The sequence below is a fragment of the Propithecus coquereli genome, unplaced genomic scaffold (assembly GCF_000956105.1).
Source record: "Propithecus coquereli isolate 6110/MARCELLA unplaced genomic scaffold, Pcoq_1.0 Scaffold124, whole genome shotgun sequence".
Classification (NCBI taxonomy): domain Eukaryota; kingdom Metazoa; phylum Chordata; class Mammalia; order Primates; family Indriidae; genus Propithecus; species Propithecus coquereli.
Window position 1 is genome coordinate 424,929 of NW_012136525.1, and position 11,278 is coordinate 436,206.

Below are 11,278 nucleotides of genomic sequence, written 5' to 3' on the forward strand. Positions count from 1 at the left end.
ACATATTACTATCTGGTAATTATATAGTTTTTCTAATCAGCTTCCTTTCCATAATGGCTATTTCAAACTTTCCCACTCTCCCTATACCTCAGAACTACCTTCTCTTTCTCCTCTCACTCTTCACATCCGTAGAGAAAATAAAAAGCATTATATGAGCCTTACTTCATCAGTTCTACCGCCAAATCTATATTTACTTGCATATGCACCCATCACTTTCCCCTTCTCTCCCTCTTATCCTCCTTCCTATCAAAGGGCAACCAATCCGTCTCTAAGCTCTGGATCCCATCTCTTCCTGCCTTCTCAAGAAGCTCACAGTATCAACTGTCTCCTGTCTTTCAACCTGTCTTTCTCTGTTAGAACCACACATTCCCCTGCCCCAACTCTGCCCTTCTTTCCTGTCACTGCTAAAGTCTTAATAATTATTAACAATCACTGCGTTCATTCCCACTATACACTCATTCTTCAGACTCATGCTATTTTAGATTCACTGCCCCCAACTCCATTGAAACAGCTCTCCCTCCATATTAACAAATCCATCCTCCATTCCCTCTCTACTACATTCGAAGGAGCTGAGTACTCCTCCCTCCACCCACCCACACACCCACACACACACACACACCTACCCCCACAGACACACCCCTTTTAACATTCTGTTCCCTTGTCTTCATGACACTACACAGTTCAGATTTTCCCATCTCTGTTGCTCTTTCCCACTTCCCTTTGTCAGCCCATCACCCTCTAACCAACCATGAAGTGCCTCTCCAAGGGCTCATCCTATTCCTCAGAACCCTGTTATCAAACATTCTTCTCTTCAATCCATACCTTCTCCCTAAGCAGTTTTAAACATTCCCTTGGCTTCAATTATCATCTATATGCCTACTGCTCTCAAATGTTCATCTCCAACCCAGACCTCTCCTCAGAGCTTAAGAACCACATGTGTAGAACTGCCGTCTCAGTATCTCCTGAATGGCTCACAAGCACTTCTAAGTCTGCACGTCCAAAACTGAACTTCACTCTAAATCCACTTCTCCCGTGTTCTTCATCTCGTAACACCACCACCGGCCACTCCACTGCCATATCAGACCTAGTATCTGGCATCTCCCTCAATCCCCCCATCCACTGAATCAGTTCACCTTCTTCAATGATTCTTCTAAGTTATTCTCAAATCTATGCATTTCTGTCCATCTCCATAGTTACCCCTGCCAATCCAAACACCATCTTTCCCCTAAGCTATAATAAACTGTTATAACACTGTTATTCCCCCCCATAGGCACACCACTCACAGCATTCTTATTTAGTCTACATAGAAGAGTCAACATGGTCTTTAAAAAAAACAAAAAACACTCAAATCTCTCCATGTCACTTCCATGTTTAAAATCCTTCTATAGCTTCCCATTGCTCTTCATATAAAGCCCAAAATCCTAAACACAGTCCCCAGGGCCCTGTAAGATGAGGTTCCTCCTGTCTAGCCCACTTTGCCACACTCCAGGAATACAAACCTTTTAATTCCTCAAACAAATCACACTCCTTCCCTCCTCGGAGTCTCTGGACATGTTCTCCTGCCTTCAACATTCCTCTCACATCCCCACCTGGCTAACTTCTACAGGCCCCAATTTAAATGTCAACTCCTTGACTTCTACCCCTCATCCCAAAGCTAAATTAGGTCCCTTTCTATATTCTCAGAGCACTCTGCACTTTATAATAAAGCAATCATTTCACCATTCAGGTGACTATTTGTTTAATATCTGGTGTTTCAATGGTCTATGATCTCCATAAATACAGTGATTATGACTTTCCTGGGCAGACAAGGCAAAGGAATGTTGGACACATTAATAATAACAGTTAACACTCTTAAACACTCATTATGTCCACGCACTGTGCAATCAGTTACACATATCAACTCACTGAGTCCACACAACACACCTTGAGGTAAGTATATTATAATATCTATGTTATAGATGAAAAGACTATAGCAGAAAGTTGTTGGGTCATTTGCCCAAGGTCACACAGTAAGTAGTGGAGCTGGAATCTGACCCGAACATCAGATGCATATTTTTAACCACTACCCTTTGTCCCTCTACATACTGATATTCAAATATCTGATCAATGAGGATGGATAATTCAAAGAACTGAATATGGAAACAGGACCAACCTTATCCTTGGCTCCCACTGCTTTTACCAGAGTCTAAGACAAAGGTCCTACCTTACTACTAGATGACCCCAAGAGTCTCTTAGCAGGCTCCCTAACTTCTCTTCTCCAGGCACATGTTACTACATGATTCTTTCTAAAGTACTTTGCTTATCCTGTTAATTAATCTGCTGCTCAATAGCCAGCAATGCTCACTGCTACCTATGAAGTTAACTACAACCTCCCACACTTGGCTTTTAGGCTCCCTAGCAATGACCTCTTCTACCATCAGGTCTGTTGTTTCCACTTTATTCACTCCCTCATCCCCAACCCCCACCACATGCGCTCATTTTTAAATATGTAAACTATGCCCTTACATTGCTATTCTCTCCCCAGTTTTCTTCTCACTGTAAAGTAATGCAACCAACTCTTCTCTGAACTCATGTGTCACTCAATGTTAGTATCATTTAGTTGGCACTCTTGTTCTCTAAGCTCTTTGAAGACTAGATTCACATTTCTTTTTTAATACTTCAAAATTCCTTGATATCCACAGAGAACTGGTTCCAGGGCTCCCACAGATACCAAAATTTGCAGATGTTCAAGTCCTTTATATAAAATGGCATAGTATTTGCATATAACCTACACATATAACACATCCTCCAGTATACTTTAAGTCATCTTTAAAGCATTTATAATACCTAATACAATGTAAGATGCTAAGTAAACAGTTGTTACATGGCTTTTTTGTTTTTAAGACAACATCTTGTTCTGTTGCCCTGGCTAGAGTGCAGTGGTGTCATCAAAGCTCACTGCAACCTCAAACTCCTGGGCTCAAGCGATCCTCCTTGCCTCAGCCTCCATGCCTGGCTAATTTTTCTATTTTTTGTAGAGACAGGGTCTCACTGTGTTGCCCCGGCTCGTCTCGAACTCCTGCCCTCAATCATTCCTCCTGCCTCAGCCTCCTGAGTAGATGCAACTATAAGCATGCACCACCATGCTCGGCTTGCATTATTCTTTATCGTTGTAGTATTATTTTTTATTGGTTTCTTCTTTCAGATATTTTTGATCTGTGGTTGCTTGAACCCAAAGAGGCAGCAACCACAAGATATGAGGGCCAACTGTATATATCTGAGCACATCAATAGAAGAGCTCAATATTTACTAGATAACTGATAAACTAAGAGGATGAAATAATTATCATAAGATCCTAGGTTACAGTCTATCCATAAGAAGCTAAATATTCAAGCTCAAAAATATATGTATTTTGGGAATATGTCATGGGAAGTAATGGTGAGGAAGACCTTTTCTGGGAAAAACTGTTAGAATAGGAACAGGAGACTGAAAGTTGAGAACTACAGTAACTCACAATGAGAAGGAACCAAACATTCCTCCAGCAACTCAGCCAGATCAGCTTCACCTCTAACTAACAGAATTCCCTCAACCACCCTTATCTTCAGAAGACAGTACTATGAAAGAGAATTGAGACTCCCTAAATAAAACTGAGCCTCAGAGGACTAGAAGGATGTCAGGAAATTTCCCCTGCATTGAGAATAAGACTTCCCAAATCCACAGGGCTATTTTCAGGCAAATCTACTTGCCTTTCTCACCCGGATTAACTCAAAAGTTGTAAGAGATTCAAATTCTGTATGAATATGGAAGGAAAAAATAAAAAACACAAAAAAATAAGAATTCTGAAAAGTGGTAATAGGGCAGAAGGGTGGGCCCTGGTCCATGGTCATTCCCTTCATCCTCCCCAGTGCCCATCCACAGGTAAAGTGGTTGCCACTGACCTGATCTGCATCTGCATGAACTCCAGGAGACTGTGCAGATGGGACCTCCTGCTGGACTGCAGCCACTGCCCCATTGGGCATCAGGATGAGTTGGGAGGCTAGAGGCACATTCCGGCCCAGGGTTCGGTTTACCTGCAATATGTTTCCCAGCTGTGGCTGGCAAGGAGAGGAGGAAGAGGAAGAGCAGAGAGGACAAGAGGAAAAGAAGAGACAGGAGAAATGGAAGGGAAGGACCACAAGACAAAATAAACAGAAGATATTAAACAGCCAAGCCCTGCCCCTTTCCACACCAACCCAGGAGCCTCTCATTCTCCATATGCGATGAATCATCCAGAAGAAAACCTAGAATGTGTAGAAAACTATAGACTGACAACGAAGAGTCAAACATCAAAGAAGTTGAGAAAATGAGGATTTTAGAACAAGTACTTATATATAGTAAGTAGGTAGGCTGAGAGATAACACTTAGAATTTGTGTACTGGAGCCACAGGTTTAAAGGTTAGACTGTATTAGTGTTAGCACTAATTTAGTCAAACGTTAAGGCAAATACTTTCTAGCTTAGAATATCAATGTAATCTGCAGGCTAATACTGAGCATCACTTCTAGGGTAAGTAAGGCATGGACAGTAGATCAGCCTGTCTCAAAACACATGGGTAACCATGGTTAAATAAAACAGCTTTCACTCAAGTGCTTGCCAGGGACAGGCAATGATGACCCCGAGACAATGGTGACTGTGTCTGTGGCTTACCCGCAGATACATCTGGGCCTGAGACTGGTTGAGGGGTGGGGAGGTGGTGTTCCCCAGTAGCACAGATTGGGTCAAGGTGGTAGCACTGGGAGAGCTCACACTCTGGGATCGGCTGATGAGCTGGGCAGCTGACGTGGTGGCCAGATTGATCTGTGTGGTATAGAAAGGAACCAGGACTAAGGAACCATGACTAAGGAGAGATAAAAGGAAATGTATATGACTGACAAATTCAGAGTGATACAGTCAAGAACAGAATATCTCACTTTCATGGAGTCAGGGGGAAATGAATAATAACTTCCTATCCAAAACTGTCATCCTGGCTACTTTGAGGTATTACCAAAGTGAAAAAAAAAACCAAAAAAAAAAACAGTCCCTAACCACCAGTGTTAACAGTTGGGAAGGCAAAAGAATGAAATGGAACAGATTTTACTTCTCATTGAAGGGTCCACAGATGACTCCGTTTCCTTTGTTATCTCCTCTTTTTCCCCAGAATTTCCTTCCTCCTTTCTTAGGCTTACTCCTTAAAGATTCCCATATAGATCCCATATAGATTCCTATATAGATCCATGTTGGTTACTTTCCCTTTTACTACTATTATCCACATAAGAGCAGTAAATATCCACTGCCGGCTCAATAAACACTCTCAGGTCAGTGGCACAAAGCAGTTTACCCTAGGAACAAAGACCCAGGCAGAGGAGCCTCTCAGCAGGAGATCAGTACTCACTGAGGCCTGGGTGGTGGTAGTCTGCTGCTGGCTGGTGCTGGTGTTTGGGGAGCTGGCCTGCCGACTGGCAGCAATTGTGGCCTGTTAAAGGGGAGGGGAAACAAGAAATAGCAGAGACAATGAAGGAAAAAGCTCTCTGTCTTCCAGTAATATATCACAGGCAAAAAACATATAGAAAAACATATAGAGATTAAGAACAAATTCTACTCCAGAATAAGGAAAAGTATATTCACTATCCCACATAACCCACCAGTTAGACAGGCAATCTGTCCTCCTGTTCCCACTTTCTTTTAGGTGGACTAAGAACCTTTGGTCAGGTGACAGCACGAATCAAAGATAAGTCTAAACCGGAGCTATCCAATACAAATATAATGTGAGCCACATATATAATTTTCTACTATGTACATTTTTAAAAAATAAAAAGAAACAGGAAACGTTAACTTCCATAATTTATTTTATTTAACTCAATATATCTAAAATATTGTCATTTCAATATGTAATTTATATTGAAAAAAATCACTAAGATATTTTATATTCTTTCTTTTGTACTAAGTCTTCGAACTCTAAAATCTTACAGCACATCTCAAATTGGACTAACCACATTTCAAGCACTGAATAGCTACATGTGGCTAGTGGCTACCATATTAAACAGCATAAATCTAGAACATGGCCATTCTACTTCTTAAAGGTGATTTTCCCAGTTCTTACCGCAACCCCAGGAACTAAGATCCATCTACTCTTCCACAGGACAGGAGGCAGAGAAGACTCTGTCCCCACTTTGGCTTAGTGCAGAATGCAGTATGCTACAAGTCTCCCCTACCCACCTGTAGTGCTTGTCCCCTCCCTCTCAGGCCAGCTGATACTGCTGACCTCTCACCTGCTGGACTGCAGCCAGGCTATGCAGCTGGGCATTACTGAGCTGCTGCTGGAGCATGAACTGGTGGAAATACTGAGCCGCATTGGGCTGCCGCTGCAATGCCTGCAGAGCCTAGGAAAGGAGAGAGAGAATAAAACATTTAGAATGGATCACTCTTAACCACTATTCTATGCAAGTGACTGTATTCGTGTGCAAGGGAGCCATGAGAAAGAGAGAAACCAAGGGAGATAGGAGATTGGGCTAAATTATCAACATCAGATTTGTCCATTTTCATATTAGAACCAGTAAGGCTATATAATCTTCTAACAATTGGAGGAAGCAATTATAGTCATGGGCCACACAATGACTTTTTTTTTTTTTTTTTTTGAGACAGAGTCTCACTGTGTTGCCCAGGCTACAGTGCTGTGGCGTCAGCCTAGCTCACAGCAACCTCACACGCCTGGGCTCAAGCGATCCTCCTGCCTCAGCCTCTCGAGTAGCTGGGACTACAGGCATGCGCCACCATGCCCGGCTAATTTTTTCTATATATTTTTAGTTGTCCGATTAATTTCTTTCTAATTTTAGTAGAGACGGGGTCTCGCTCTTGCTCAGGCTGGTTTCGAACTCCTGAGCTCAAACAATCCGCCCGCCTCGGCCTCCCAGAGAGCTAGGATTACAGGCGTGAGCCACCGCGCCTGGCCCACACAATGACTTTTTAGTCAACGGACTGCATATTCCACAGTGGTTGGAGCAATAGGCTACACCACACAGCCTAGGTATGAGATAGGCTACACCATCTATGTTTGTGTAAACACACTCTATGATATTTGCACAATGATGAAATCACCTAATAACAGATTTCTCAGAACATATCCACATATCCCCATCTTTTTTTTTTTTTTTGAGACAGAGTCTTGCTCTGTTGCCCGGGTAGAGTGCTGTGGTGTCAACTTAGCTCACAGCAACCTCAAATTCCTGGGCTCAAAGGATCCTCCTGCCTTAGCCTCCTGAGTAGCTGGGACTATAGGCGTGTGCCCCCTTGCCCAGCTAATTTTTTTTTTATATATTTTCAGTTGCCTGGCTAATTTCTTTCTCTTTTTAGCAGAGACAAGGTCTCACTCTTGCTGAGGCCGGTCTCAAACTCCTGAGATCAAGCCATCCTCTCGCCTCTGCCTCCCATAGTGCTAGGATTACAGGCGTGAGCCACCATGCCCAGCCCATATCCCCATCATTAAGCAATGCGTGTCTGTAATTCAATGGCCTATTCATGCATACAAAGAAAAGTAAAGCAATCTAATTCACATGAACTCTTACTTCTTAAAGTGGGACCTGGAAATACATGACACAGCAAAGACAAGACAGATTGAAAATAAATGAGATATCGATAAATGTAAAGAAAATTAAAGACTGTATTCTAGGTAGATAGTAAGAGTAATAGAGCCCTAAGCGGTTGAAAATAATGGAAAAATATAGTAAGCAGTGACTTCTAAAAGATTCTTATCGGGTAAAATTTTAAACTAATTGGCATTTTCAAATATCTACAGCATAATGCTAATAGATGTTTATAAAAATGACACTGGTAGTTCAGTTTTAGTGTTAACAGGACTTTACTATATTCTCATTCTTTAATAATTAAAACTGTTCTTAAGATATGCATAGATATTCTAACAAAAATATTTTATTAAGTAAAAGACTTATTTCTCAAACAGAATTAAAAAGACATGGAATTTGCTATTTGTTTAAAAATAAATCTCTAAAGAGGTCCATGATACTTCCATTACTCAAGGTGATTTACAAGAAACATCGAAGATTAAAAACCTGACAGTCCATGAAGAAAAATGGTTAGTTAGAATCTGGCTAGATGAACTGAGTATTATTTTAAAAAATCCTTAGGTGAAAGACTTTCATTCTCTGTTTGCTTGCCCAAATCTTTTTAAGAGTCTCAGAACTAGAAGGGACCTTAGTCATCACTAATCCAACTCTCTCCAGTTTGCTAGAAAGGAACTAAGGACGATTATCTTCCAGCATCTTTGCCTACCACAAGCCAATACTCACAGATCATGGCCCCTCAGAGTTGAGCCTCACCTGTACTGCTTGTCGTTCATACAGTGACATTTGAGCTATCTGGGGCCGAGAGCTGCCCCCTGAGCTGGAACTCCCATTAGTGGAGTTGGAGTTCTGCTCACTCTCAGTCTCCATGATAGTGGTCCAGGGTCCCCAAGGTTGGTGCTCTGACTCAAGACCTAGATGAAAGCAGTAAAGAATTAAAATTTATACCTTCATCCTAAACTGTTACTTCATGTTATTATTCAAGACCACACTAAATCCATAAGTTATCTTAAGAATGTTTTTCTTCTTCCATAGCCATGATTTCTCTGATCTTAGAACTCCCAAATCTGCAATACACTCTTACAACCGTATCCTCCCCACACTACTATCTTTCGAAGGTATGCATTGTCTCAAAAGAAACAACCTTTACATATTCCCTCATGGTCGTCATTAAATAAAATGGCCAGAAGGTAAAACAGCACCTTACAATACTAAAACCACCTTACATTCTCATAGCATTTCATGACAATTTAAAATCTTCCCACTTAAAATTTGTGGTCATCTCACTTTTGTCTCCATCTGCATCACTGTCATCTTAACAATGGTCATCATTTACTGTACTCTCTCTTACAGTGCTATACGGTAAATACTATTATATTACCCCATTTTACAACTGTGGAAATGAGGTTTTCTGAGGTTAAAGAAGTTGCCCTGATAAGTATTAAGTCTTTACACTATCACATGCTTCTTCTTCAAACCAAAAAAAGTCTATGATTAAGGCAGTGTCACTCAGTACGAATACTATCATCATTTTATGGAAGACCACCTAAGATACAGATATGTTAAGTGGGTCACGGAAGGTCATAAAACTAGGAGGCAGAAGAGCTAGCCTTACAGCCATACAGCCCACAAAGCTGCCTGCTTCCAACTCAGGCTACTAGTAAAAACACCTCAGCCATGTCCCTTTCTCTCCTTATAGCTCAGTTTCCCCATTGGCAAAGAACACTTCACACTAAGTGGAATGTATCACTTTAACAAATGACTCCCAGGTATTGACACACATTAAATATACAACAATGAAAATCTTCAATAAAGTAAGATTCAACTTTTTAGTCCACTTAAGTGTTAGGATTTACCCTCTGGAGACTACACTAAAATTTGCAAAACGATACATACGCAAACACTGCTAAGAACCAAGCAAGGAGACATGAGATGACAAGCAAGAAGAAATATTCTTTCAAAGCAGCACTAAATGACAATAAGGTTTTTTAGTCATTCTTATCTTTTTTTCTTTTGTTAAACCTACACACTGTATTGTCTAGTTTTAAGGCTCTGGGCCACTAGAAATATCAGGTCGCCAAAACATTATTTGATTTAGGAATGTAAACATCAAACCAGAACTTCTGCTAAGAGTTGTCAATAGTTTTATTACGATGAGTGGATTCATCTTAGGGATTGCATCCAAGACAAAAAAGCATAGTAAATAAAATCAAACTGCTTGGCCTTGGCAATAAAGTTGAGGAGCTTTCTCACTATTTCATGCCCAGCATCAACTGATCACATCATTACCCTCCCCCCAAACTCGTTGATTTCATTTGTGATAGCAAATGTCACTGTAAACATGGATATAAACCAAAAAGTACACAGGAAAAATCACATCAGCTTCAACTCTAGTCTACCTTCTCCCCACATCTTTTGCCAAAATATCAAAGCACTAAACAGATACAGACCCATGAATCCTCATTATCAGCATGTGAAGAAAAAAAGTGGGTAAGGATTAGAGGCAGCACGGCATAGTTGTATAGAATACTGGACTTTGTTCACTGGATTCAGAGACATGACACTCCTTTACTAGCTATAGAGGGGACAATAATTCCCACTTTCATATGTGAAAATGCTTACAAACTATATAACCCCTCGCCTTCCCAAAAATGGAAGTCTTATTAATATTTTTTTTTCAGATTGTGAAACAGAGATACAGATGCAAAGGGACTAACTTAAAATGTTTCAATAAAATCAAGGGAAATTGTCACCAAAATCCGGATTCCTAGATCCCAGGTACATAAATCTATTCGTTTATAATCAATGTTGTGACTGCAAGATTAAATACAGAAAATGAACACCAACAGTTTGGGAGGCACGATGAATTGAAATTTTCAGAATTAAACTGGAAGAGAGAAGCAGAGCCACAAAGGTCCCCAGAGCAGCTAAGCCATGGTCATCCTGAAAGGTAGCATCTGGGTGTGTATGGGCTGGAATGGGTTGGACTGGCGCACAGAGCTACGGAAGGGAGCTAGGAAGGAATACTGAGGTGGACCTGGTACTGGCCTACTGGGTCAAGAGCTGGAGGAAGTCAGTATCCCTAAGCATAAAACTGTCTTGTAGACAGAACAGGGCATGGAAAAGGGGGCGGGAGAAGGGGGCGGTTCAGGGAAGACTGTTCCAAAGAAATGGAAGTAATCTGGAGAATAAGGACAGTAGACGCCCAGGGGTTCTTGTTCTATGCAGAACCTTGAAGAAAATGATGTTCCAAAGAGAAATCAAATACAACGGGGAAGGGGGGAGATACAGTGGTGAACTGACCCAAGTGAGCAGGGAAATGTGCATACCGATAGCAGGGAGACAGGCAGAAGTCAAGGAATTGGAGGCTGAGGAACCCGGCGGACCATGAAAAGCAGGGCGATAACTACACAGCATGCTCGGAGGGAAGGACCAAAGTCAGAGAAGGAAAAATGAATGAGAAAATGAGCAGTCAGAGGCAACTAGGGTGAGGGACAGACAGCACTAAGCACAGCGAAATGAAGAGCAAGAAGACTTGGACCGGCAGAGCCGAAGGACCGCAGAGCTCAGCGCTGGAGGTAGGCAGGGAAAGCAACTGGGGGAGGTACCTGGGGCGTTACACAGACTGAGGTGGCTGAAGAAACATCCCCGCGCAGCCAAGCCCCCAGAGGTCCTGCCCCTCCCCAGCCTCGGTCGCCCGGTTACC

The 11,278-nt window shown here is 41.7% G+C and overlaps 1 protein-coding gene across 1 annotated transcript in view; it reads right to left on the reverse strand.

Annotated features, from left to right (window-relative positions):
- The window catches only part of PHC1 (polyhomeotic homolog 1 (Drosophila)), a 24,562-nt gene extending 16,081 nt beyond the window's left edge, over window positions 1-8,481 (reverse strand). Inside the window, exons 1-5 of the mRNA XM_012637879.1 lie at window positions 8,329-8,481; window positions 6,265-6,375; window positions 5,388-5,468; window positions 4,664-4,813; window positions 3,918-4,073 (exon numbers count right to left, since the gene is read on the reverse strand). Coding sequence (XP_012493333.1) covers window positions 3,918-4,073; window positions 4,664-4,813; window positions 5,388-5,468; window positions 6,265-6,375; window positions 8,329-8,442 — 612 coding nt within the window. The 5' untranslated portion in view covers window positions 8,443-8,481. The remainder of the gene's footprint in view (window positions 1-3,917; window positions 4,074-4,663; window positions 4,814-5,387; window positions 5,469-6,264; window positions 6,376-8,328) is intronic.
- Between the last annotated feature and the right edge of the window lie 2,797 nt (window positions 8,482-11,278).